The sequence below is a fragment of the Labrus bergylta genome, chromosome 9, assembly GCF_963930695.1.
Source record: "Labrus bergylta chromosome 9, fLabBer1.1, whole genome shotgun sequence".
Taxonomy (NCBI): domain Eukaryota; kingdom Metazoa; phylum Chordata; class Actinopteri; order Labriformes; family Labridae; genus Labrus; species Labrus bergylta.
The window spans coordinates 12,671,590-12,699,015 of record NC_089203.1 but is presented as its reverse complement, the minus strand read 5'-3'; the positions used below and the strand labels follow the sequence as shown (position 1 = coordinate 12,699,015).

Here is a 27,426-nt window from a genome sequence, read left to right as displayed (position 1 = left end):
CGCAGACAAAAGCAGACAAAGAAAGAATCCTATTTTTTATTTTTTTTTAACTGACCGGACGTTGTCAGGTTTGTTTACAAAATAAACAAATGTACAACTTTAAGCTTTATTAAACTAGCATGAACGCTTCTCTTACCTGGCAAAAACAAAACCAGCCTCTTGCTGTTTTCGTAATGTCGTATTGTGACACTGAATAAATTGCCAGTTCTCTTGTAATATGGGCTTTTACCAGTTACATTAAAAGCTATGATTGAAAGAGCTGATTGCAAACACCTGGGTGTTTTGATCAGCAGTTGCACGTGCGTGGTCCTGTTGACCTCGAGCTCTCACCGAGAGTCTCTTTAAGTTTTGAACAGTTTCGTTGTTTATAATGGAAAAACAAATGCTGATGTCAGCTGTTCTTTGTTATTTTCGCACGTTTGCCTTGCTGCTGGTGTTAACCTGTTGCTCCCCGTTGGTGAGGTCTTCTCTGGGAGCTTCCAGTGTGCTACACAATCTGGGCGACTTGACGTACCCTTATGGCACCATCCTCTCCCCGCTGCTCAAATCGCTGTCAGAGCACGGAGGGTCGAGGTGGAACCCAGACCTGAGGAAAAAGATGAAACCTGAGCAAAAGTACATCAAATATCTGACAGAGGTTTACAAGAAGTCTCCAAGAGTACAGCGGAGTTTGGGCAAGAATAAATTCTACAACACTGTCCGATTGATCAAACCTCAAGATGAATGTCTGGCACAAAAAGGTGAGAAAGGGAAACAGACTGACTGCAGATTGACAATATGGTTCATTTATACACAACAGTCACAGTCCTTATGGTCCATGGCAAAGAGATCAACATAGGCAAAATTGAATGAACTAAGATACTCAAATGTATTCTTACTTTTGTATGTGTGTCTAAGGATGGTGGCTAATGTATACATTATGAAAATAAAAACGGATGTGAGAAAGGTAGGCTTACTTACTAGAAAAGGGTTGGTTAATGTCTAGCCTATAGTGAAAAGCAGTTGAAATGTTTTTTCTGCTAAAAAAAAAAAAGTACTCAATAGGTCAGTCACTTTATTATGCTGTAGCCTCCTTGCATGGGCACGGCTAGATGATCAACTTCTTCAATATCCCAGAACTTCAGTATAAAAGCCCCAAATTTGCTCAAACTGTCTAGCAATAAACTGCTAATTTGTTTGGCAAAATTCACTACTTTTGCACATATGGTGCTGAAAAGAGTTGTGTATGGTCTAATTGTTTACATCATAAAGCTGTAATGTGTCTACTACTTTTTTCTAGTTCTCTTTTGTTTAAGTAGGCTACTGCTTAAACTTGAAAGATACAAAGGTACACAAGGCACAGTGAGTCCAACAATATCAATTGAAGCCTTTAATCATGGGGTTGTAATGATGCTGTATAGGTTTGGAACTAGGATTTTATATGTAGGACATTTCAGTACACAACATTAAGCGGCTCATCTTTTGGTGCTCTCAGAGGTTTTAGATTTTGGATTGAAACATGGAAGTTGGATTAAAGGTAAACAATGTTGTGCCTAGTTGTATGTTTTGTGGAAATAACTGAAAATTAGGAAATATATATCAAACAAGTAACAAATAGGTCCTCTTGTGAATTGCTGTAATTGTACCATTTGTTGTGAGGGTCCCGTTTTTTTACCAAGTTAGCATTGAAATTATTCTCAACACTACAAAGTATATTTCTTTAACTAAAATGGGGAACATCCAAAGTTGGATTTCAATTGACATTAGGCAGAAAACAGTAATACTTTCTGTAAAATAATTTCATGTTCAGTTATATGCACATTTATGTCATGACCTCTGATGCAGATGTTTTACTGTAGCTCATGTTTTCTCTTATTATCCTTCAGAGAATTTCAAGCAGGATCTTTCCTACAGCCTTGATCAAGTAAGAAGAAAAGAACGGCTCCTGAAGTCAACCCTGCTCTACAATTTAGACCAAGACCTTGCATCACCTGTCAACGCTGTGTGCTACCTGAGTGTCAAGGAGCAGGAGCTCTCCGACCAGTGTCAGCTGTGTCCTGCTGCCCAACTATCTGTAAACCTCACAGCCAGCACAGACAGGACGGGAAACTGGGTGGAGGTCGACGTGACCTCGTTTCTCCAGCCCATCTTACGGATACAAAGAAAAACATTACACCTGCTCATCAACGTCACCTGCCCAGAGGAAGAAACAGTCAGAGGTGAAGGGAGCAATGGCCCATATAAGTTCACCCTGGGTTCTCCTCTTCTGCTTCTATATCTCAATGACGCCAGCAACATTGCCCACCAGAGGTTACTGGTCAGCGCCAAAGAAGGTCAAAAGCCAGCCACTGCAGCTAACACACTTCCACAGCAGAGGGCTTACAGACCAGAACAGAGGATCGGGCGGAAAAGAAGGTGGAAGAGAGAGTCTCCAAAGAGCAAGAGAGGTGAAAAAAGTGTGGATTTCCATTTGCCTGAACTTCTTCCCAGCTCTGAATTCCCAACCAGTGACTGTGCCTTGTACGATTTCAGGGTGCGATTCAGCCAGCTCAAACTAGATCAGTGGATTGTTTACCCACCAAAGTACAACCCCAGGTACTGCAGAGGCATCTGCCCAAATACTGTGGGCTTCATCTACGGCTCACCCCGCCACACGATGGTGCAGAACCTCATCTATGAGAAGCTCGACTCCTCCGTGCCCCGGCCCTCATGTGTGCCGTCCCACTACAGCCCCTTGAGTGTCATGATCTTTGAGAAGGACGGCTCCTATGTCTACAAGGAGATTACAGACATGGTGGCAACCAGGTGCACATGTCGCTAAGCCAGCTGCCTAAATGTCTTCTCAATGTTCTTCTTTTTTAAAGGCCATATCAAACATCAACATAAACCTCCTCAACAGTGGTCTTAGGTGGACCCGATTCTCTGACCAGGCTCAGTGATTTCAGGAGTTTATAAAGTCGTTGTGCATGAAAAAAAGTTTGATCTGGAGCAGGTGTGTTTACTTAATCAAATGTGTTTACTTAAAGTATTTTATACTAATGTAAATATGTAAAAACATTACATGTATTTTCCTTTCGTTATTGAATGACAAGAGAGGGTGTCAGTTCATCCTATTCTTTAAACTATACTGTTGGCAACATATTGTTGATATGTGCGTTGTATTATTTAGTATTATTTTTTTAAGTTCTTTTTTTTTTTGTTAATTTATATTGGGTGGGTGGTCTCCTTATATTCTTTAATTTAACACAATTGTTACGTTTTAAGTAACCCTGTCCAGGACCAAATGTGAAAAAGCAGTCACTAACTCAAACAGACAGAGCTCTGAACGTGCACTTGTCTATATAATGTCCAGAATGAAAGTTGTCAAGGTTTCAGTGTGTATTTATTACTTCTGGTCACTACGTGATCTCATATGAATGAACTGACTGCATACTTATGAATTGTACTGGTTAAGTGTGACTAAATGCCTGCCATGTCTATTTATGCAAATGATTTCACTGTGTGTCTGTGCTCAGCTTAGGGATACTCAAAAGAATGAAATGTTTCGACAAATTCTCTGGAAAGTTGGAAAATTAAAAAAAAAATTATGCAACAATATTGTTTTCAAACTGCTGGTTCAAAGTCTTTTGCACTAAAGGAGGAAAAAGTACATTTTTAGTCCCGCAGTGGAAAAATGGCCCTGAAATGCATATTATTATCTGGCTCAATTTTCAGTTAGTGTGTTGGACCCAGTTGGAGATTTATCTGATAATGAACGTCTGAAGAAGTTTGTATGGTACATATGGAAAAGTTAATTGTAGACTGATGAGTCATGTTTACATTAAGAATAAATGTAAGCCGAAACAGGTGAGCTGGCAATAATACATAAACCTAAGTTGTCAAGTTTTTCAAAAGTTTCAGTCACTAGGATTTACAGCTCAAGGCCTAGTGGCCGTTGCTTCTCCACTATAGGCTCAATTTCTGAGTGCATTTTCTGGGTATGTCATCTTTGTGCTGTAAACCAGTATATCCATTTACAACATGGACACTACCCTACCACTCATGTTTTTAAGACCTGTGGAAAAAAACTGGGGTTGAACTGGGGCTTGTTTTAAAATTAAATATTTCTTTCCCTGTCTTTGAATGGCCTAACTCCAGTCCGATAGGCGGCGGTACTGTCCTTTAGTGTTGGCAGCCGACCGTCGCTTCAAAGTAAGGAAGGACACCGGAAGTCTATCAGCAAACACTGTTGAGCAGCAGTACGGTAAGCTTCAATGTCACGATAGAAACCTCAATTTTTGGCTTCCAATAGGTAATATTGTCAACATTTTTGAGACATATCCTCTATATTGTAATACTTGTGGCATACATTTGATGTCTTTAAATCAAACTATCATCGATCACGGTCGTAGAGGCGTTTCAAGGACTGTTTGTCCCTTGGAGGCTGGTTAGCCTCCTGGAGCTAGCTGAGAATGCTAACATTTATCTCCCACTGTTAACTAGTGTTTTTGTCATGTTTATAGTATTTCATTGGCGGTTAATATATATATATATATATATATTTAAATAAATAAGCTACACGTTAAGCTAATTTGGGAGAAATTTGTGTCATGAATGTAACATTTATGCTCCGAGAATAGTTTTTAAAATTGTAGATTCAGATACTTTAAACAATAAATAGAGTAAAAGTTAATAAATAACAGCTAAAATGAATACATCTCATCAAGATATTATTCCATAATGACCGGCCAAATATTCCAAGAAAAATACAACCAAGAAAAGATAAGCACATAAGAGTCAGCCCATTTTCATTTTCCCAAAAGATTCAAGCAGATTTGGTATGCTGTTTTAAAGTATTTATAGTTCAGATAGAAATAATTGGTGTTTATTTTATAGTCATAGAGTGCCTTTTCATTTAAAAAACAAACCTACAAGTGTCCTTTTAAATAAAAAAACAGACTGGTGTAAGTGTCCCTGGATACATTTCCTAAATAGATTATTTGGATTGATTGCAAACAGCATATTGTTTTTGTATTTTTATTATATGCTCATTACTTTGTCGTTGTTTCCTCAGATCGGCTCTCTGGTGAACATGGGTAAACACTTCGGAGACTTGGCCAAGATCAGGCATGTGATCACATACAGTCTGTCCCCCTTTGAGCAGAGGGCTTTCCCCAACTACTTCTCCAAGGGAATCCCCAACGTGTGGAGAAGGTTCACAGCCTCTTTCTTCAAAGTTGCCCCTCGTAAGTTTTTACAATTACAAACTGTACATCAGTATTTAAATTGAGTGCAGTTACATGCAAAACATTCAAGTATGGTGGTTCCCAAAATCTTTTGCACTAAATGATTAAAAGAGAAGTATTTTGTAAGAAGGGTTGAATAAGAAAATACTTTTAAAAAGGTATGTTTGAGCTAACTAGGTTGGAGCAAACAGTGTAAGCTATGCACATAACCCTGTGCCAGTAGTCAGGACATTGGCGTAAAAAGCAGCAGAAATGGCGAGTATAGCAACAGAGTCTGACACTATGATGACAGTTTTGTACTTTAATCAATTCTACGTGTAGTTCAACATATTGGCGGTATTAATGAAAGAGATGAGAACATACTGGCGAACAACAACATCATGGAGCAGTTTCATTACGTGCATATAGATTGCAAAAGTCAAAGGATGTACTGTAAACATCATCACCCCCTCCCATTGACTCATGGTGAATTTTCCTGAATATTTCCTGCTGCATTGAGTGCATTCTCGCATCGGCTCACCCAGAATGATGTGGACAATTTACTAGGAGCTGGCAGGAAAAATTCTGGGTATAATATTGGCTGTTTGCATTCACACACTGTGCAATTGCCTACATGCAATTTTAATGTGTGAAATGACTAGTATTTGACAAAATTCAGACAATACCCTTATTTATTTATTTTACTTTATTTGTTTTACATATAAATGTAATTTTGAATGACATTTTTTTAAATCCTATTTCACCAGCTAGTTTCGAATGTATTTTTAATGTTTTCGCATTCATAAAATCCATGTTACACATCTAGTTGTAGTTTAATAGTGATGATGCTTGTGCTGATGTCTCAAATAATCTTGCTTTTGCAGCGATGGCTCTCATGTACCTGACATACACCTGGGGCAACAGTGTCCATCAGCAGGGCAAGAGGAAGAACCCTGCTCAGTATGAAAATGATGAATGAGCTCCTGCCACTTTCCTGAAAGCTGCCCTCTCTGTTATTAAGTCCAACTCTGTATGTTTCACCAATAAAGATTTAAATATGTATGTGAAATCTGTGTTTATTGCTGTAATCTAGCCACATTTCCATGGTTTTATGTGTCCCAGAGGATGGGGGTCAGATCAATGTCATGATTTAATGATAGTACAAATGCAGTGCTGAAATTGGAGGACATAGCAACCAAAAATATATCCCTTTTTTAGCCATCTCCTAAGCACAGACCACACCATTAGATGATCCAATATCTCAAATGTGATAACTCGTTTTTTTTTCTTGAAAATTTAAAATTGTTTAGTTTGGGGTTATGGATTGAATAATGGCAAGAAGATGACGATACCACCTTGGGACTTGGGTGTGTTACTGACAAAGATAATGGGTGGAGGGATAAATACTGAAAATGATTACCGGTAAATAGTTTTAAGAGATGAATTAAGTCAAATGAAACTTAATGATCATATTAGTTCGAGACATTCATTCAATATATTAGGCATTGATATAGTGATGGCGGTTGTAGCTAGTGCTTTTATGTTAAATGTGATGTATCAATATATGTGACATGCATTTATTACAGTTATTTTTATAATATAATTTTACCTCCTGCAATTGCACTTTATAACGACTCCCCTTTAAGTAAGGACAGAAGACATTTAAACTTTTAAACTTTAGCCTGAGTTGCATATATCATATATCAAACTGTATTGTGGGCTCATGGTTTTTTTGTATGGGTGGGATATGTATGTATATGTGTGTTGTGTTGTGTGTTTGTATGTATGCTGGCTGCTGGAACACCTACATTTCCCTGCTGGGATGAATAAAGTATATCTTATCTTTATCTTATCTTAATTAAACAATATGCATTTTTTACATTATATTTAGTGTTTCATACTCTTGCTTCTGAATCACTAAATGTGAGAGCGGCTTTTTTTAAATGACATTTTACTTGTGCATTGAAAATAAAGATGTTATTCTAAAGAAGGCTACAGAAAGAATCAGAAATACTGTATTAACTCCAGGAGGAAATCAGGTTGTTAAATAATAATAATAATAATAATAACTTTATTTATATAGCACTTTTTAAAAACACAGGTTTACAAAGTGCTTTGACAAACAGCAAAAACAAGAACAAAGCAAACTAAACCAAACACAGAAAAACATTAACAACAATAAGAACATAACAGATGCAAAATACTAAAAATAATTAAATACAATTCAACAGAAAAGAACCCAAAGTGCACAATACCCAACAGACATATATAACCCGACTGTCACAAGAACTATTATAAGAACCCAACAACAAGAGCTGAGACCAAGAGGAACAAATATATTTTTTTTAAATGTAAGAAACTAAAAGAGCTGGAGAAAAAAAAAAGAGTTATACCATTTGGAAGTGAGCAGATTTGGAGTATAAGGAGGGATAATGGTATTTTAAATGGCCCGTCAACTAAAGGGCATTCATCAATATGTATCTGCAGAATGTGTCTGCTGTATTTTTCCTTGCCTGTGGGTGGCGCACGGCAGCAGCCTCCTGAAGCTCTGCGGTGGGACGCTATTGGTCCGTATGACAGACAGAAGATTCCTGAACGTCTCACGCATCAGCCGGCGTACCGCATGCTGCTACCCAGCTTCATGGAACAAGAACAAGGGTGTATCACTGTCCGCTGACCGAAATCCACTGTAGCTGTTGCTGTCATTTTTTATTAGCACTGAACTATATTTCTGTTCTTCCGTGTAATTACTGCTCTGTAACCTGTTCAGTTAGCTAGTCGAGATGTCAGTAGTCGGATTTGACGTCGGGTTCTTGAACTGCTATGTAGCGGTAGCCAGAGCCGGAGGGATTGAAACTGTCGCTAATGAATACAGCGACCGATGTACACCGTAAGTACTGTCAGAACTATCATTTGGTGTCATTTGTTTTACGTTACCAGCCCTGATAGTGGGCATTGGACGTAAATGAATCCTCTTTTGTTTACCCATAATACTGAATGAAGCTAACCTGGCTAGGTAGCTAAGTTAGCACGCTAGTCTGTTTCACAACAGGAAACGGCATGTGATTTGCTAAGGCGAATGCTAGCTGGAGCTAATCCATTGTGAGTATAAAGACATCTTGAGGGCATCGCGTTTGATGCAGTTAGTCCTCCTTGGTGTGATTACAATTATATCGTCGAAATAATCTTAAAACGAGCACCTGACTTACCCGGTCAGGTGAGGGATGTGTTTTTTTTTTTTAACTGCAGGCGTGAATGAGCGCATGATGGGAGGAGGCCGGATCGTGGCTGTCAAAACGACCACCTCAATCTAATGTTACTTTATTTTCAGACCATGGTTCAATGATGAAACCGGTTTATAAGCATTCAGTGGATGTATTCCAACACCAAATATATAGTCACACTAGATCAACAACTACAGCTGTATTACTGGCTTTTCACTAATTCGATATGTGTTTGTTTCTAGAGCATGCGTTTCTTTCGGACCCAGGAATCGATCTATTGGTGCAGCTGCTAAAAGCCAGGTATGTTTTCATGATGATCAGTTAACACTAAATATGGAATAAAAATAAAAAAACATAACAAATGGGGGATGAATGTTTCAATAATGCATTGAGTATGAGTATGTCCAGTACTGGGTATGGATTCAGCACACACTAAATTCAAACCACACACAGTTCTCAGAGCATGAATCCACCATTTTCCAAATTGTGTGGTTTTTTTTTAAACAGGTCGTCACAAACTGCAAGAATACAGTCCAAGGTTTCAAGAGGTTTCATGGCAGGGCCTTCTCAGATCCCTTTGTGCATCGCCTCAAAAACAGTTTGGTCTACGACATCGCACAAATGCCGGCAGGAACAACTGGCATCAAGGTAAGAAGACGTTGATGTACTATTGCCTTTTATATTGATTTCTTCAAATGTTTATTCATTTGTAGTTTGTACATTTGTAGAGTGTACAGACATGGCCTGGACACACTTGATGAGAATTATTATTTCCTTTAAAATAAATATATAACCTATGACTGACTTCAAAAAATGTTCAATTTACATTAACTTTCCTCCCTACAGCAAAGAAAATCAACGATCTACTAAAGCATCTGTACATTAAAAGACATGTTCATGGATCAATTGAGAACTTGAATTACATTTACAATAGTCCTAGAAGAGATTTTTAGTTATGCCTTAAAAACAATGTTTTTATTATGTTTGCCTTTGAAACAAAGAGCTCTGTCCTTTCCCATCAGCTCCCCAATTTACACAGAAGTTGATTCAGCTCACTTCATGCGCTCTATGGACAACTGGGTATTGACAAGAACCTCACAATTCAATTCAATTTTGATTCTTTGGGTCACAATGCGATGACGATTTGATATCCGTCAATATGCTTCGATATCGATTCAGTTAAACACAAAGATGACAGAAATACTCCAAAAATCAATTACAGTACCTTCTGACATTTATTAAACAACACGTGTGAATTATTTCTATTGGTTTAGAACAAATTGACTCCAAAACACGTTGTTCAGTCAAGTAAAGCAACTGTACAGTACAACGCAAATCATAGTATGGCGGCACCCACAGTGCCCCTCACAGGACTGGGGCTTCATTACAATGGATAGAATCGATTTCATGATTTTGTAATTCAGTATTGAATTGCAATGCATTGATGAATCGATTTTTAACTCAGCCCTTTTAATCTGCCCCCCCCCCGTTTCACAGAAAGATACAGTGAATGGGCAGATTTATGGATATCCTTTTTTTAGAATATTATATGCAATCCTATTGTGCTTGGATGACTAAATTCATTTTTCTCTTGTTTAATTTATCTTCTCTCCATTGTCAGTCTGGTGCAGGCCCTCAGGCGTTAGATGAGAATATTGTTATTGCACTTAGAAAGCAGCATGTGTCCTTCATGAAGTTGAAATGTCTGTGTCATCTCAAGCTGACAATTGAAATGTAGCCTTTAAAGTACAGTGTACAGTGAAAGTATTATGGACCCAGTTAATGGAGAATGAGAGACTATAGTACCTGAAAGCTGCTGGCAGTGTAAAGTAACGATGATGAGTCAAACTGTGCTTGTTAGGAAATGTGATAGTTGTCAGATTGACAGTCATTTGGAGGCATCCAAGAAGCAAAATGTAATGCAATGAAATCATCTCCTGTCTGACAAGGTAACTGTTATTACAGGTGATGTACATGGAGGAAGAGAAGGTGTTCAGCATTGAACAAGTCACTGCCATGCTGCTGACCAAGCTCAAGGAGACGGCAGAGAATGCACTTAAGAAGCCTGTGGCAGATTGTGTTGTGTCTGTAAGTTTGACATATGACCTTGCACTTTTTGAAGCTCTCCTTGAACGTGATTAGTTTGCACATTGATGTCTAATCAAGTTGTTTGATTAACAATACAAATATTTAAGACTAAAATGTATTTCAAATGTGTTTCTATTGTATCCAGGTTCCCTGCTACTACACTGATGCTGAGAGGAGATCAGTTGTAGATGCTGCTCAGATTGCTGGTCTCAACTGCCTGAGGCTGATGAATGAAACAACTGCAGGTCTGTGCGCGTATGTTTTGGGTTGTGCTTGGGCAATTATTTGCATTTTTGCGAATATTAGCTGCCACTCTGGCTAACATTAGACATTGAAACGCACACTTTGAAATCATATTAATTATTTACTTAATTAATAATTAAACAATTTTCCTCACAGTGGCTTTAGCGTATGGGATCTACAAACAGGATCTCCCTGCTCCTGAGGAGAAGGCCAGGAACGTGGTGTTTGTGGACCTGGGCCACTCTGGATTCCAGACATCAGTGTGTGCCTTTAATAAGGGCAAACTCAAGGTGTGTAGCCAAATCAGTGCACTGTAAACTGTCCATCAGTGTATGAGGGGCTGTGTATCAGTGCTTCACTCCTCTCTCTCTGCCTCCTCTCCTCGTCTCATAGATCCTGTCCACAGCCTGTGATCCAGAGTTGGGAGGGAAGGACTTTGACGAGATGCTGGTGAAGTACTTCTGTGAGGAATTTGGTAAGAAGTACAAGCTGGATGTCAAGACAAAGCCCCGAGCTCTTGTCAGACTCTACCAGGAGTGTGAAAAACTGAAGAAACTGATGAGTGCTAACTCCTCCGACCTGCCGCTCAACATCGAGTGCTTCATGAATGACATTGATGTCACTGGGAAAATGAACAGGTAGATCCATCAAGAAATAATTTGGTTGAGTCAGTTGTACTGTTTCTTTTCAAGCTTAAGTCATGCTCATCAACTTTTGTCTTGCACAAGGGGTCAGTTTGAAGCGATGTGTGGTGATGTTTTGGCACGCGTCGAAGCTCCTCTGCAGAGTCTGCTGGAACAAACCAGTGAGTAAAGGGTCAACTTCACTTTATATAAAGGAGCAATATTCAATATATCTACTGAATTAGATTATAAAATGATCTTAGTATATCATCAGACATTTAGGAAATATGCTACTGTGACAACAATGCAGCAGCCAGTATGTCCTCCTTTTGAGTTGAGATTCCGGTACAGAATGGTCTAAATTTGTTTTGACCAGAGAAGGTAGTCGGTTTTAAGGTACCCCCAAACTGTTTTGGATGCCCCTCTGTTTGTCATATATGAGACCAGTTACCACGGCAAATCAACAGGTGCTGCGAAGCAAACTGGTTCAGATATAACTGATTATACCCAACCTAAAAAGCCTCTGCATTTTCCTAATAAGCTCCATGACCAGAAATGTGGTTAAATTAGGATAATTATTGGAGATGCGTTTTAAAAAATGGAGAGAGGTTAGAGTGCAGAAAAGTTTGCAGACTAAGACCAATGCAGAGCTGGCTAAACACTGAAGCTTCAGTGTCTGCAACATGGCAACCCATGTACACATGGACTAGATGCAGCAGGAGACAGCTCTCAGATGTTTTGAATTTGGGCTGCAGTACACATTTAAAACTCGACATGTCAAAGATACATATTGCTCCTTTAACTATTATCCTAATCTTGAAATATTCTTAGTTTTCAAGTGTATAGGATTGTTCTGTACCAAGAATGTGTTTTGTTCCATTAGAACTGAAAAAGGAAGACATCTATGCAGTAGAGATAGTGGGTGGAGCTTCCAGGATCCCGGCTGTCAAAGAGAGAATCAGCAAATTCTTCGGGAAGGAGTTAAGCACCACACTGAATGCTGACGAAGCTGTGGCCAGAGGATGTGCTCTGCAGGTTTGTCTTTTTTTTTTCTTTTTTTTTTAAATCTCCTTCAAGGACCTGTTACTGTATTTAAAAGAATGTGACCAGGAGGATTTTAGATTAAAGTATTTCTATAATGAGTTGTCATTGAAACACTGGTTGTGTCTTCACAGTGTGCGATCCTGTCACCTGCCTTCAAAGTGCGTGAATTCTCCATCACAGACGTTGCTCCCTATCCCATCTCCTTGAAGTGGCATTCTGCTGCAGAGGAAGGGTTGAGGTAAATGTTTTTTTATTTATATATTTATTGACTTCTCTCTGGTCTTGATTAATGAATCTGATAATAACTATGAAACATTTTCTTGTTCCAGTGATTGTGAGGTATTTCCCAGGAACCACGCAGCACCTTTCTCCAAAGTGCTGACCTTCTACAGGAAAGAGCCTTTTTCTTTGGAGGCCTACTACAACAGCCCCAATGAGCTGCCCTACCCTGATCCCACTATTGGTAAGCAACTGATATTTAGTCAGGATAAGAATGATCGGGATTGGAAAAAAGCTGTCTTTTGCTATCCTGGATCAGCTATTCATTCGTACTATTGTGGCTTTTTTATTGACAGGAACATTGGATATACTCAGCCTGATCAGGATAAACATTTTGAGACTAAAAATAATCTGTATAACTGTAGTCTGAAAGGGAATACATATCACTTATCTCAATATAAACCTAACTGTCTGTGGTAGATCTCTTTTTAAACCGTTCTGACCCAAATGGAAAAATAATATCAACAAACGAAATGTATTATTTAAAATCTGCTAAACTAACCCAGGACAAGCGGTGATAGAATCTGACCAGATGGATTTAGTAAAAACAATCAAAAGCGCACTGGTCCTTCTCTGGCTCATGGGCCATTGGCTCTTTATAGAGGCATGACGTTCACTTATATGTAATATGTTATTAAATAGTTTAAACATACTTCTGCCTTTGTGATCAATAAAATGTCAAATTAAAGATGTTTTGTCTATGACAGATTTGGTGGCTTATTTAATGGGCACCAAATCCTTGTATCCATGTCTCTGAAACAGTTTAGCAACTCTAGTACAAAGTTTAAAAGACTGTTGAGAGTATTTACTACATGATTCAACTGCTTTACTGTTTGACCAACTGAAAACAACATGTTGATTTTTGTTCCTGGAATTTGCACCCTTTGGCTTTTTTTATTTTATTTTATTAAACCAAAGGTATCCCGATCCTGCTCAAAAGTTTGGATTGACACATACCGTAGGTTTAATCCAGGTCAAAACTAAAACTTTACACATGCTCTTTTTTTCTTTGTACAACCTTTTTGTTCAGTTTGATATGTTCTGATAGCTTTAATCAGATTACATTTCTTTGGGGAAAAAACTGGGCCCAGGGGTTTACTTGCACATCCAGCAGATTAACAGTCATAGTGTCCACTCATGCTTCTTTCCAATAATAACTCTCCTTCAGCCTTTGTATGGCCTACAAACTCCTGAGAATATCCTGGTTGATCAACGCCAAGACATTACCACACATGCTGACACTAATTGCATCAGGAGAGGCCTTTTCCCTACTGAATCGTGGTCATAACTCATTCCCCTGTCCTCCTTACAGGTCAGTTTATGATCCAGAAGGTTGTCCCACAGGCATCTGGTGAGAGCTCCAAGGTGAAAGTCAAGGTGCGAGTGAACATCCACGGCATCTTCAGCGTGTCCAGCGCCTCCCTGGTTGAAGTGCAGAAGTCGGATGAGTCAGAGGAGCCCATGGAAACAGAGCAGGCCAACGAGAAGGAGGGAGAGGTGAAACAAAACGTTATTTCATCATAAATTGTCCTTTTACAGTGAACATAAGATCAGTTTGTGTTCTGCTATTTCCACTGCAATTTTGAGACCAAAAAGTTATTCATAACTCTCGTTCAGAGCAAGATGCAGACTGATCAGGACGAGCAGCAGGGTCAGGGAGATGCTCAGAAAGAAACAGAAGAGAAGACGCCCCGTGAGAATGAAGAGATGGAGGTGAGATGCTCAATTTTGTGTTACACAAATGCAAAACTACCAGTTTATTGGGTCTGTCTTTAAATGACAGAACAGATATTTAACTTTTGTTGTAAATTCTTATTCTCTTACCTCTCAGACTACCCCAGAGGAAGGCAAAGGCGAGAAGAAGAATGACCAGCCCCCACAGGCCAAAAAGCCCAAAGTCAAAACAAAAGTGTTGGAGCTTCCCATTGAAAACAGTCCACAGTGGCAGCTAGCAGAAGACATGCTCAACCTTTTTGTAGAGAATGAGGTAACTAAACTTCCAGCCATGACACAAACATCTATCACTTCATTCACACATCTGTCATTTTTGAATTACTTGGATCTATTTTGAAGTGTTGAGTGGTTACAGTTGCTGTTTGGCTTCTTCTCAGGGTAAGATGATCATGCAGGACAAGCTGGAGAAGGAGAGGAATGATGCTAAGAATTATGTAGAGGAGTACGTGTACGACATGAGGGACAAACTGCATGGGATGCTGGAGAAGTTTGTCAGTGAAACTGTAAGTAAAAACGTTACCTTTGATGCTCTTCTCTCATATCCCTTTACAACAGATTTTGCAGTCCTGTTGAGACTATTTTTTATTTGTAGGACAGAGACGCTTTGTCATTAAAACTGGAGGACACTGAGAACTGGCTGTATGAAGATGGAGAGGACCAATCCAAACAAGTGTACATTGACAAACTGGCAGAGTTAAAGGTATTATTTTCAAAAGAAGTACTTTTTTTTTCATAGAGTACCTGATACATATTTCTTAACGAACATTTATACTATTTCTCCTTTTAGAAACTTGGCCAGCCCATTCAGGACAGGTACACAGAGGCTGAGGAGAGACCTAAAGCATTTGAGGAAATGGGAAAACAGATCCAGCAGTACATGAAATTTGTTGAGGCATACAAAATGAAGGTAACACTAAAGGCCTTTTAAATGTGATTTTTTTTTTTTAAATCTCCCTACAACAGCATTTACTTGACATAAAACATTTGACTGTATATCCCTCAAAATCTGTTACCTTAATACGAGGTGATTGAATGAATCAGTAACAGTGCTCCTGATATTCCCCTTTGATATTACAGGAGGAGCAGTACGATCATCTAGATGAGGCCGATGTCACCAAAGTGGACAAACTGACCAACGACGCAATGATCTGGATGAACAGCGCCATGAACCAGCAAAGCAAAGAGAGCTTGGCGTTGGATCCCTCTGTCAAAATAAAAGACATTCAAGCAAAAACAAGGGTAAGTGTTTTCTCATTCAAACAAAAATATTATCAAATACCTGAAAAAGTAAATGCAGAATGGGTTAGGACAACAAATAAATGTAGTAAACAAATGACACAGGAACCGTGATGAATTGAAGTTAAAAAATGACATTATGGGGATTTTGGGTCTTGAAATCTTCAAACCATATAGGCTGCCAAATCATTTATTAAAGAAATGACTTGATTATTCTTGTAGCAAAAAAAAATATCTACATTTTTTTCTTCACAAATGTTTTCATTGACACACAGAACACTGAGTTCTCTTGTCCAACATCGTTACTGTTGTGTATTTTTCAAATGTTACTGAGCCAGACAGCTTTATAAACTGAAAACCATTATTACATGTTGTTTTTCTTTGTGTAACTTTCTAGGAGCTGTTCTCCACTTGTAACCCTGTTGTGACCAAACCCAAGCCCAAGGTTGAGCTGCCCAAGGAAGACACACCTGCAGAGCAAAACGGACCTGTCAATGGTCAGGAGAAACCCCAGGAAGAAACTGCAGACAAGGGAACAACTGAGAACACAAGCAACCCCAGCTCAGAATCCACAGAAAACAAGCCTGGAATGGACCTTGATTAAAGCAGCCTCTTAAATGCCTCCCTGAGCAAAGCTTAATGGGTGCTGGTTGCTTGAGAATGAGGGTGCAGCCTGGGTGTATATCAGAGCAGGTAAAGTGTTTCAGGAACTGCACTCCACAGTCAAAAGCAGGCAGTGTGATTAGCACACTGAGCCCAGCTCCTGATCTCTCTGATGACATAGCATGCCCTCAATCTTTTCTGGATGACATAAATCAAAAAGCCAGCTGCAATAAGCCTGTTTGACAACGAGCGCTGTACACATGATGGTATTTATTTCTGTTGTGTGCTCTGTACATGTTCTGGTCTGTGTCACAATATGGTTTTAATAAAGTTATTGAAAATCACATGTTTCATCTTTGTTACTCTGGTTAGTAAAGGTACGCAGTTAAGCTTCTGTTTAACTAATAAGTACCAGTGAAGATACCTGACTACTAAACACTAAACAGATTTGGCCGATTCGATAATTGTATGAGATGCACGTTTTTTAAAAAAAGAAAAAGAAAATCTTAAATAAACCGGGCTTACCAAATACATCTACAGAGTAAATAGTTGGTGTTTGAATAACAGAGACATAATGATTATGTTACACGAAATCTACCATTAAATTATTCTATTCGTGTCGCCTAGCAACCGCTATGAACGTCCTTAAAGGAATCTGAGCCGACTCGTGGAAATACGTCATCCCTGCTCTGTGAAATACGTAGCCAACAACACTACATGTTTGTTTAAAAAAAAAAAAGCTATAAAATCATCCAACCACTTTCCAACTTCCCGGATTTGTATACTGTAACAGCACCTTAAAGTGGAAGTTATAATAACTACGTAGCTTCCTAGCTCACTAACATTAGCCGCTTATGGTGAGTAGTACGCGGGTCGTCCGCCGGTAGCGCTGTTTGCACACCCAGCAGGAATCACATGATCCATCCAGATCCTGTCTGCTGCGAGTAAAGGCTCTCCCAGGTACTAGTTCACCACGTCTTTGTGTTGTGATAGGACGCTAATGCAACAGGTAAAGTTTTGGCAGAGCTGCGAAGTTGTGTCAAAGCCGTTTGCGAGCTTGTTATCAACTTGAATGCATGTAGGCTACAGTAATCCCATTTTACTGTTGTATGGTTATATAGTTCCATTGATGAGTGTAAAGTCTAAATAAGGTGTGTTTTGTCCTGAACTAATTCGAGGTTGACCTTCTTTTGACAAAGCACCACGTTCTTCTTCACTTGTGCTTTTTTCCCCCCTGCAGGACAATGAAGCTGATCATCCTCAATGACTACGACCAGGCGAGCGAGTGGGCTGCCAAGTACATCAGGAACAAGATTATACTGTTCAAACCTGGTCCGGACAAATATCTCACCTTAGGGCTCCCAACAGGTAAGCAGAGGCTTTAACTGTTGTCTTGATAATGTTTTTTTTTTGTTTTTAAACTTAGGATTTGAGTCACTAATCGCAGTGTGAAAACGGATATAGTCAGCAGTATTTCTCCCACATATGCAGATTCAAGACGGAAACAGCCACGGGGTTAAACTTTGTTATCCGTTACATGAAAGTGAAGGCGTTGCTTGAAAATAAAAATAGTATAAAAGTAATCTAATCCCTTTTCCATCTGAGAATTTAAAATGATAGAGAAAATGCAAAAATATGCAATATATAATAATAATAATAATAATGCAATATTAATGTCAGGTCTCCTGAAATAGAAAGACTGTGTACTGTATGCACTGTAAACATTTGCCTGTCTTCAGGAAGCACCCCTTTGGGATGTTACAAGAAACTGATTGAGTACTACAAGAATGGAGAAATCTCCTTCCAGTATGTAAAAACATTCAACATGGATGAATATGTGGGTAAGTCTTCACTGTCTCTCTCTGTCTGCCCCAAAATAAAATGTTTACACATTTAGAAATGGTTGAACGCTATGGTCTTGCTTAACAAGTTGTCATAAAATTATGTTAAGGGCTCCCCAGAGATCACCCAGAGAGCTACCACTCCTTCATGTGGAATAACTTCTTCAAGCACATAGATATAAAAGCCGAGAATACCCACATCCTAGATGGCAACGCTGCTGACCTGCAGGCAGAGTGTGACTCATTTGAGGAAAAGATAACAGCAGCAGGGGGGATCGAGCTCTTTGTCGGAGGTATTGCATTCAAGCTTTTCAAACCTATTTTGTTATCTATTGATTTTCCCTGTCACTGATGAAGAGACAGTAAAAATCAAATAATTCCCTTTGTCCTGTTAGGTATTGGGCCAGATGGCCACATCGCCTTTAATGAGCCTGGTTCAAGTCTGGTTTCCAGAACAAGAGTGAAGACCCTGGCAAAGGACACCATCATGGCTAATGCCCGATTCTTTGATGGGGATCTCTCAAAGGTGCCCACCATGGCTCTGACTGTGGGAGTGGGAACTGTCATGGATGCAAAAGAGGTTAGAAGTCTAGATGAATATAAACTGTTTTTCCTGTATTTGTGCTTAAGGTCTTACTTCAATATTTCAAACATACCACATGCCAGGAATCACTTTATTCCATATATTTGCTTTGATTTGTGGAACACTAAATCGCTCTGTAATTGAATCCCCGCTGACTCGACAAGAAACACAGATTGCAAGTTGTGCTTTCTCAGGCTACAGGTCACTTTTTTTTCTCTTCTTAGGTAATGATTCTCATCACTGGAGCACACAAGGCATTTGCTTTATACAAAGCTATAGAGGAAGGCGTGAATCACATGTGGACAGTGTCTGCATTCCAACAACACCAACAGACTGTTTTTGTATGTGACGAAGATGCCACCTTAGAACTGCGTGTCAAAACTGTTAAGTACTTTAAAGGTGAGACTGAATCAAAAAGCCAGCCCTTTCATATTAAGCAAAAATATTTGCACAACAAACATAATCCAGAGTAAACATTCTGATTCTTCTCCTGTTTTTAGGGATGATGTACGTGCACAACAAGCTGGTCGAGACACCTTCTTCGGAACAAATGAAGAACTGATAAGATCTTTTCCAAACTTTGTTTATCAATGTCCTTAAAAAAATAACACTCCAGTGATTCCTTTATCTTCTGGTGGAGATATATTTTTGTACATTGAGCAGTGCTTGGTGTTGTTTGACTAATACTCCCAGTAATAATTAGGTGCTGTAGCGTCAGGCCGTGTTTTTACAGCTTTGCTTCACATTTGCTCTTTGAAATAAAGTGCATTTAATTTGTACGTCTTCCTTTGTCTGTCTGTGGTATTTGGATAGTGCTGAGGTATACAGTCTGTTCCTCCAGTCACATGACAATAGGGAACAACCAATGTTGCATTTAAGTGATCCTTGGAAGCTTCTGCTTCCAGATTTATGCTGGAATTGATGGCCCAATGAACCTATTATTAATATTATTATTTACAAATTCTTTACTTAGTAAGTTTATGAAAAATTAGAACTTCTTGCCAGGTGTGAGATTTAACTAATTACATTTACTCTAACAACTAGGTTTACTACATTTAAGTGCAATTCAGGGGTACTTCAAACTTACCTTAGTCAGAAGATTTCTTCTATATTGTACTAGATGCATGTACAATTGTCAAAATCTTACCTAAGAAAATTATGTCAGCTAATTTAAATTACTCTACACTTCTCTTTTTGCATGTCTCAGGCGTAGGAGACAACTGTGTTGTGGAGGAAAACAAGATTTCCAAAGGCCTTTTAAATATGTTGTGTTGTTTGCATTTGTATTGAAAGTGAGATTTGTTATTTCACACAGTTGATATTGTGTTATACATTAAACACATTGTCCCCAGAAGAGGAATTGTTTTTTCTAAAACAACAATTTCATCTTCAAATAATGCATTTTATACATATCATGAGTAAGTAATGCCATAAAGCAAAGAAAGTAAAAAATAAAATAAAATAAAAACTTGGTAGAAATAAAAGGTCTCAGGAGGTTAAAATGCTGCCGTAAGTAGCCTATAATGATTTAATACATACATCAATATCATGAGGTAATATTGATACTTAAAATCCATTTTGTTGATAATAATAATTTATTGTTTAACTTAATGTATTTTTTACATTTTTGACACCTTCACAGTAGCTGAATACGTTTTACATCTTTCGTCTTTTATTCATTCGTGTAAGAACAACCTGTTTGCGGACATTCCGACAGCACTTGAAGGCATCATTAAATCCTAGTGCCGTCCGAGCGTCAGGAGGAAGAGAAGGAGGGACACAGCCGACAAGTAGGCAACGTTACCTTCGCTGCTTCTTTGTCGAAATTCCTTTGAAAATATATCATCTTCACTGCTGAAAAAAGGAGGAGGACGTTTTCGACATCTCGCTTCTCTTCCACAATGGCAGAACAAAACAGCAACGTCAGATATCAAGAGGTAAAGCAGCGAGTTTTACTGGGACGCGAAAACGTATCTTAGAGCTAGCATTAGCTGCAGCCCAGTCCGCTAAGTCAACATTAGCCTGTCAGTGAGAGGAAACACGGAGCTCTACCGACCAATACAGTAGTAAATCAAACTAATAAAACGTACTTTGAAACGCATGGAGATGATTCAGTAGCTCATGATTTTAAGCTGATATGACACATTTTAATTCAGTAGTTGTAAAACAAAACAGAAACGTCAGCCAATGTTTTCTGGCCTTAGCAGCAGGAGGACTGTGCAGTGACAGACGGTCAGTCCTTCTGGATCATTAACCAATACAAGCGACAGAAATTCATATAACACATGGACAAATACTATTGTGAAGGACATATTTCTAATCTATAAAGGTGAGTGGATAAAGTGTGACAATCTTGAGTGCGAAATGTGTAGTTCAAATTGAGGAGTGTAGTTTAGATGATGTACTAGAGGATAACGAGAAGGGGATGGTTGTAGACTTGTCTACTATGACCACTTGTTGCACATTAGATGATATTAGTGTGTGTGTGTGTGTGTGTGTGTGTGTGTGTGTGTGGTGTGTGGTGTGTGTGTGTGTGTGTTGTGACAGCATCAGTACTTAATCAACAAGCCTGTCAATCCAATATTTCTGCTCAATCAGCTGTCACTACAGGGAATGGTATCAGCTGACAAGCAGTGTTTTCAGATACTTCCTGTAGGTTAACTTAACACTATTGTTTAAGTGCTTAGGATGTAATAATAATAATACATTTAATTTGTAACGCACTTTACTGTTTTCCAAAAAAAATCTCAAAGTGCTACAGGAAGAAAAAATAGAAATAAAAACAAATTTAAACAACTAACGAAACTAAAAAGTACAAGCAGAAGGCTTTGTTAAAAAAAAAAAAAAAAAATGTATCACCACCAGTAGTGTTTTCCTGAATGATTCGACTTAAGTTTGATGCAGATTGTATTTTTGTTTTGCATTCTTGTTTACATTCCTTTAGCTGGTGAATGAGGAAGAGCCCGCCCAGTCATCACAGGAGGGTCCCGCCCCGGACGCACCACCACCCTACAGCAGCATTGCTGCAGCAAATGCAGGTTGGGAACCTTCACGGCCCCATGTCAGCTAATTGAGATACACAGAAGTGGGAGAAGTATTTTAAATTTAGTGCTTCTGAATGCTAATTCTTGATTCAAATTGAAGGTCTTTCACCCGGAAGCAGCATGAGTAAAGAAGTACTAGTAGCAACAAAAACAATTATTATTATTTTTTCCCTTTTTGAAAAGCAACCTTAACCATACGGCGAAGGTCTAAAATTTGTGCTAAACTACATATTTACCACTGAGTTCTAACAAAATGACTTATAGAGTGTATTGATAATTGAACATGTTGTATAATCTCTCATCTGTCTTGCAATTTCAGTTGTTGAATGATTAATGTAAGAGCTAATGGCTTTTGTGCTTTTGATGTTTCTAATCTCACTTCTTATGAGGGCAAAGGTCAGCCATTGCATAAGTGGGTGTAGCCTTGAGCTCTAGTGTGAGTCCATTGATCTGGTTCGATGCAGTTTGTGTTTGGACAACATAAAGGAGCTCTCTTGGGAGCTGCCAAATGACCCAGATAAGAGTCTGGGCTAGTATTGTACAGAACATTAACGTAATGGACACACACACTATTAATGTCCTCCTTCCTGTTGTTACTCGCTCTGATCTGATGTTAACCTCTGCTGCTTCTGCTCTTCAAGTAAAAGGAAGTGGAAGTATTTTTTTTTCTGTCACCAACAAAACCTTCATAAATGCTGCTAAAGTCAGCCCACACTACTTTGTTTGAGCTCTGCGGCTACTGTTTAGACACACTTAATTCTGTAATATAAACAATTTAATACTTTATCCGAGCATCTAGCCTTTTTTGAGGGAATGACTCTAATAACCTAGTGTTGTGTCTGTTTGTCAGTCAGTCTGTTTGAGGAGATGACAGTGTCCACAAGGAGAATCCAACTGGTGTTAGATGTCTTTATAGTAAGGGTGATGAAACAGACCCAATCATTACTGTGGAGATGTTCTTTAGACTATAATGAAAAATATATAAAGACGTTTATCTGTGTAATATCTGCCAGTGACTGGTCAGTCTGAGTTTGTCTGCCTGAAGCCACTGAAGAAGGGCTTTGCCCGAAACCTTTGCTGCTGCAAACAAAAAAAAGTGGATCTTTGAGATTTTGGTGTGCTGTCCTGAAATAATTTCGATTATTCTGCACAAGTGTCTGCATTCACAAAGTTGGGACAAACTAGCTGTTACTGTTGTTTCTGCTGTTTGAAAGTTAAAATGTCCAAAAAGTTTTTCAGCTTGAACCTTTTCGCGATTCGAACAATATTGTTTAATCACAGAGCCCTGGCTTCAGTAGATATTATCATCACACCTTTGAAAGAACTTTACAGTTAGCCTCACAGTCTCCACAAATGTTGCTTTGAAGGGTTGGAACCTTTGGATTACAGCTTGAACATTAGCCCAACTTATGAACATGATTGATAATAATTAGAAACGTTTATGTTTGGCTATGTTATCTGTACCTGGATGAATAGTTTTGCTTTTCACCCTCACAGCTTTCTTTGAATACAAAGAAGACGGAAGCAGGTTCCCTAACCCCCCCTCCTACAGCGTTGCCACCAGTTTACCCTCCTACGATGAAGCTGAGAGAAGCAAAGAAGAGGCAGCCGTCCCCCTGGTCACTGGAAGAGTCACGGTACACTGGTTTTATTTTCAAACAGACAGTTTGATAAATAAAGTGTTTTTGCAATCCACCAATTCTCAAACACCTTTAAAAGAAAAATGGAGATAATCACAATGAACTCTTCACTTTTATTGCAGGAGGACGACTTCGTGGCCAGGGATGATTTTGAAGATGCCGACCAGCTGAGAATAGGAAATGACGGCATCTTCATGCTGACTTTCTTCAGTAAGAACTAGATTGAACATTCAATGCTAGACTTAAAATACATTTTAGTTCTGAAGCAGTCAGACACGGAGCAAGGAGGATGTGGGTACAAGACATGATCTGTTAGAAGTGAAAATATGAGGAAATATCTTATATTTTGAAAAGAGTGCTGATTACGTCAACAGTGAAAGTTTTTCAACTTGATGCACAAAAAGGGGGAGCGCTCGGAAAAAAGGCGCTGAGCCGGGCTTTTTGTCCAGGCAGCCTTGCTGCTGCAAACACTCACTACTCGTGCTCAGAATAAAAGAAACGCAAGGTGGACTCGGGGCCTTACACTATTTAATGGATGGTCTGCACACTCACCTCACAAATGTGTCTTCTTGCAAAAGATGGAGAATGTGTGCCAGCCAGTTGATTACTTGACATGAGTGTAAGCCACAAAATGTTAACTATTTGAGTGTCTTAACTTCCTGCAAGTGACGCAGGTTGAAATGAAATGAGGCAAGGCCTTGTTTTTGTTTTCATTAATTAGGCTCGTGTAGACATGGATGAGTAACAAGGAAGGAGGGGACTCAACAAAGCACTGGCAGTGTCTTACAGGAACATTTGAACTTTTTTTTTTTTTGCTTTTCTCACTCACTCGCTTTTCTCACTGTTGGCTTGTTTTACAGAGGGGGGATATTGGTGCATTAATAATATCCATATCCGTGTTGATATGTTGTGCTTTGACTTTTGTCAACGCTGGAGAAAAACTTTATTTGGCTCACCGCGAGACATTTATTGACAAGCCTTAGAGTGATGTGATGCGAGTCAACTGTTCATCAATACAAATCACCACACTTCTGTTTGTCCACCTTTTAGTACGAAAGCACTCGATGTAACTGAAATTCACAAAGCAAAGAAGTAAATATTTAACGGGTGCCGTGTGGACACCCAGCGTCCGATGCGGGACGTGATATCAAATGGTTGAGTGCTGTTAGGACATGCTGTTAGGACACCTGTTTGGTATTTTACCAAATGTTTCTATTTTTCATTAATTATTCTTTTCTTTTTTCTCCAGTGGCATTCCTGTTCAACTGGATCGGCTTTTTCTTGTCTTTCTGTTTGACCACTTCAGCTGCTGGCCGGTACGGGGCCATCTCAGGCTTCGGCCTGTCACTCATCAAATGGGTTCTTATCGTCAGGGTAAGAGCTGTTTGATAAATATTCAACACTAACCGTGCAGTTTAAAGGTGTGTGAACACTGGATTAAAACTCTGAAAATGTTCCTCATAATCCTACAAGATCCTGATTGTACGATCTCATAATTCTTCCAGTTTTCAACCTACTTCCCTGGTTACTTTGATGGGCAGTACTGGTTGTGGTGGGTGTTCCTGGCCCTTGGTAAGTGAAATAAAATATTAAATAAACAAAAAGCATTTCTCCAATTGCATCTTGGTAATTATTTAACATGTTGTGATTTTAATGAATAGCATAATGTCTTCTCTTCAACCATCCAGGCTTCATGCTCTTCGTCAGAGGCTTTGTGAACTACTCCAGAGTGCGTAAACTGGCTGATCCCACTTACGCCACTCTTCCCCGAACAAGAGTACTCTTCATCTATTAGAGGTAGGTGGGATTAATCCAGTCACACTTACGATCAAATACCTTTTTGTCACTGGAGATATTTTCATATGCATACAGTAAAGTACTTGGATTTAAAAAGAAAACATGAAATATCTGGCATTTCTTACCACCCACAGAGCGTCTAATGCCATAACAATGTTTCCAAAGTCTGCAAAAATGCTGGATGGTCGTCACTGTTTGGTAGTTTTAGGAGTCTGTATTACATTTCTGATTGGTTCCATCTTAACTGTTCTATAATGTCTGTTTATATGGCACACTGGCAAACTTTTTTTTACAGCAAGTAATGTAATGCATGTAAACATAACAAAGGACACACCGCACATTGTTGAATATGAAACAACTACCTATGAGTTCACTGTTACATCTTCTCTTGACCTTGATTCAGGAACTCGGCTATTGAAGAACCGGACAACACGTGCTGCAGCTCCGTGAAGTGTTTCAGATTTAAGAGAAGACACTAAACAACAATTTGGCCAGACGTGTTATAGATGAAGACAAGTGTGGATGAAATATTCAGGATTTATATCACTTGTTTTATTTTATTGTTTTTGGAACTTTATTAATGGAAGATGGTTAACAGTAATAGTCCCTCAATGTACTCATTAGTGGCGAATGTTAAGTGCTATTTACATCTCTGTCTGTAACGTAAAAGTGATGCCTTATATCATTTGGTGGTAGCGTACAAGCATGCATCTGCCCTTAAGGTCGATAATTAGGGAGAGTCTCATGTTGGTGACACTTGGAAGCGATCAGGTATTAATGGAACAACACTCGCTAGAAACGCGTAGCATGATGCAACACGCGTAGTAATCTGCACTTATCTGACTCCATGGTTTTATTGTGGCTTTTAGAGGCTGTTTTTAGAAACCACATGCACTCAAAAAGCAAGCTTTCATTCGGCTGTAAATGCTGATACACTGATATCCATTGATTTCTCTCACCTGTTGGCTTTAAATAGTGTTACCCTTGTTCTTAGCCAGGAGGGGGCAGTGTTGTCTACTGCTGTTAAATTGTTCATGAAGGGCATCATCATACAGGAACGTACATGCTTGTGATTTAAAACAGTGTCAGTCGAGCGCCCCAAATGACATCGGTGTTTTCTGAAGTTATGGTTTGGACCTGTTAAATGTTTTGTTCTACTTGAAATCAGGTAAAATGATCCACCCTGGAAACAGTTTTGGTTTATAAATATGATGTGAAATGATCCAGTTTGAGTTCTTAAAATAGAAAACGCCAGAAACCAGATGGCCATGAATGTCAGGAGACAAACCCTCAGAGCAGGTCAGCTGACAGAGAAGGGACACTGAAGTTTTGGACACTTGCAGCAACCACGATGATATTTTTTTCTGTGTATATGAGCACATTTTCTGGTTCATATCCTCAAACAGCTCATGTAGATGTGAGAGCCTGACCTTTCCATGACTCTGCAGTGAGTCAGTGGAGTCAGCGTCTCATCCTCTGTCAGTGGAAAAGCTCTATGATTAGAGGAGAGGGTTTCTGTGTGTCTGGATTTCAGCCGTTAATGATTTCCCTCAGACATTTGTAACAAATTATCCAAAAGCATTAAAATAACTCAAATTCCATTTTCAGGTGGTACTTTTGCCTTAAGATTAAATTGACAGGTGTTTATTTTTCCTTTCTCTATAATCTTGATTTAAGAGGTGTAAGATGTTAGCTGTTCTGTGGGTATCAAATCTATATCAAAGAATGTTTTGTATGCAGGTGCACTTTTAGAAACATAGCCAATAAAACCCAGAGGTCATTCCCATCATGACTTAAACACCCAGACATATAGAACAAGGAATGAATGATGCAGGATTTAGTTTCCTTGTTAAATTGTGGAATAAGCTGGAGTTTTTAATTTAACCTCGGTTGTCAATGGAAGGAATTAGTGTGGATTAAAGTCTGGCCCTGCAAACTGAACAGTTAGCCTTATCAGTTAACTCCATACATCTGCCATGGCTTTGATACAGACTCATTGTGCTTCTTTCTATGGCATGTAGAGCTGCAACCCTTGGGTTTTGTTGATATGAATCTGTACAGAAAACGGTAAGTGTTAAATAAACGTCACTTTTAATGTCTCAATTCTGAGTCGTCTGGATTATTGACTTCTGTGCACCAGGGGAAATGTTTTTTTTTACGGCAGTTTGGGAGTTGAAGCATTCAGAGAAAAGGGTATGAATGACTAAATGAAATAAAAAGGTCGCAATGAAGTGACGCTCTTCATGAACGTCACTCCAGATTGT

At 39.0% G+C, this 27,426-nt stretch overlaps 5 protein-coding genes across 9 annotated transcripts; all 5 read left to right on the top strand.

The window, feature by feature from the left end:
• Nucleotides 1–186: 186 nt before the first annotated feature.
• gdf9 (growth differentiation factor 9) lies at nt 187–3,574 on the top strand. Its single transcript, XM_020647921.3, has 2 exons — nt 187–740; nt 1,866–3,574. Exons 1-2 carry the CDS (start codon nt 371–373, stop codon nt 2,798–2,800), a joined length of 1,305 nt encoding a protein of 434 aa, XP_020503577.2. The 5' UTR covers nt 187–370; the 3' UTR covers nt 2,801–3,574.
• Nucleotides 3,575–4,110: 536 nt separating this feature from the next.
• Nucleotides 4,111–6,243, top strand: uqcrq (ubiquinol-cytochrome c reductase, complex III subunit VII). 2 transcript variants are annotated; one of them, XM_020647909.3, is made up of 3 exons: nt 4,111–4,222; nt 5,033–5,204; nt 6,068–6,243. In XM_020647909.3, exons 2-3 carry the CDS (start codon nt 5,051–5,053, stop codon nt 6,160–6,162), a joined length of 249 nt encoding a protein of 82 aa, XP_020503565.1. In that variant the 5' UTR covers nt 4,111–4,222; nt 5,033–5,050; the 3' UTR covers nt 6,163–6,243. The 2 variants fall into 2 exon arrangements, with proteins under 2 accessions (XP_020503565.1, XP_020503561.1); XM_020647905.3 differs by having other exon boundaries at nt 4,187–4,270.
• A 1,528-nt stretch (nt 6,244–7,771) lies between these two features.
• Nucleotides 7,772–16,601, top strand: hspa4b (heat shock protein 4b). 2 transcript variants are annotated; one of them, XM_020647898.3, is made up of 19 exons: nt 7,772–8,073; nt 8,650–8,707; nt 8,915–9,055; nt 10,373–10,495; nt 10,641–10,740; nt 10,895–11,028; nt 11,132–11,376; nt 11,467–11,543; nt 12,245–12,396; nt 12,537–12,643; nt 12,735–12,868; nt 13,997–14,181; nt 14,314–14,397; nt 14,516–14,671; nt 14,796–14,921; nt 15,011–15,118; nt 15,206–15,325; nt 15,496–15,657; nt 16,052–16,601. In XM_020647898.3, exons 1-19 carry the CDS (start codon nt 7,967–7,969, stop codon nt 16,256–16,258), a joined length of 2,526 nt encoding a protein of 841 aa, XP_020503554.1. In that variant the 5' UTR covers nt 7,772–7,966; the 3' UTR covers nt 16,259–16,601. The 2 variants fall into 2 exon arrangements, with proteins under 2 accessions (XP_020503554.1, XP_020503553.1); XM_020647897.3 differs by having other exon boundaries at nt 14,302–14,397.
• Nucleotides 16,602–17,125: 524 nt separating this feature from the next.
• On the top strand, nt 17,126–19,460 carry gnpda1 (glucosamine-6-phosphate deaminase 1). 3 transcript variants are annotated; one of them, XM_020647894.3, is made up of 7 exons: nt 17,126–17,266; nt 17,498–17,625; nt 17,997–18,098; nt 18,209–18,391; nt 18,494–18,678; nt 18,906–19,080; nt 19,182–19,460. In XM_020647894.3, the coding sequence occupies exons 2-7, from the start codon at nt 17,502–17,504 to the stop codon at nt 19,241–19,243; spliced, it is 831 nt and encodes a 276-aa protein (XP_020503550.1). In that variant the 5' UTR covers nt 17,126–17,266; nt 17,498–17,501; the 3' UTR covers nt 19,244–19,460. The 3 variants fall into 3 exon arrangements, with proteins under 3 accessions (XP_020503550.1, XP_020503551.1, XP_020503552.1); XM_020647895.3 differs by having other exon boundaries at nt 17,199–17,217; XM_020647896.3 differs by lacking the exon at nt 17,126–17,266 and adding an exon at nt 17,390–17,408.
• A 970-nt stretch (nt 19,461–20,430) lies between these two features.
• On the top strand, nt 20,431–27,265 carry ndfip1 (Nedd4 family interacting protein 1). The gene is made up of 8 exons (XM_020647868.3): nt 20,431–20,618; nt 21,626–21,719; nt 23,223–23,362; nt 23,488–23,575; nt 24,615–24,739; nt 24,871–24,937; nt 25,054–25,162; nt 25,566–27,265. Exons 1-7 carry the CDS (start codon nt 20,583–20,585, stop codon nt 25,158–25,160), a joined length of 657 nt encoding a protein of 218 aa, XP_020503524.1. The 5' UTR covers nt 20,431–20,582; the 3' UTR covers nt 25,161–25,162; nt 25,566–27,265.
• Nucleotides 27,266–27,426: the final 161 nt, after the last annotated feature.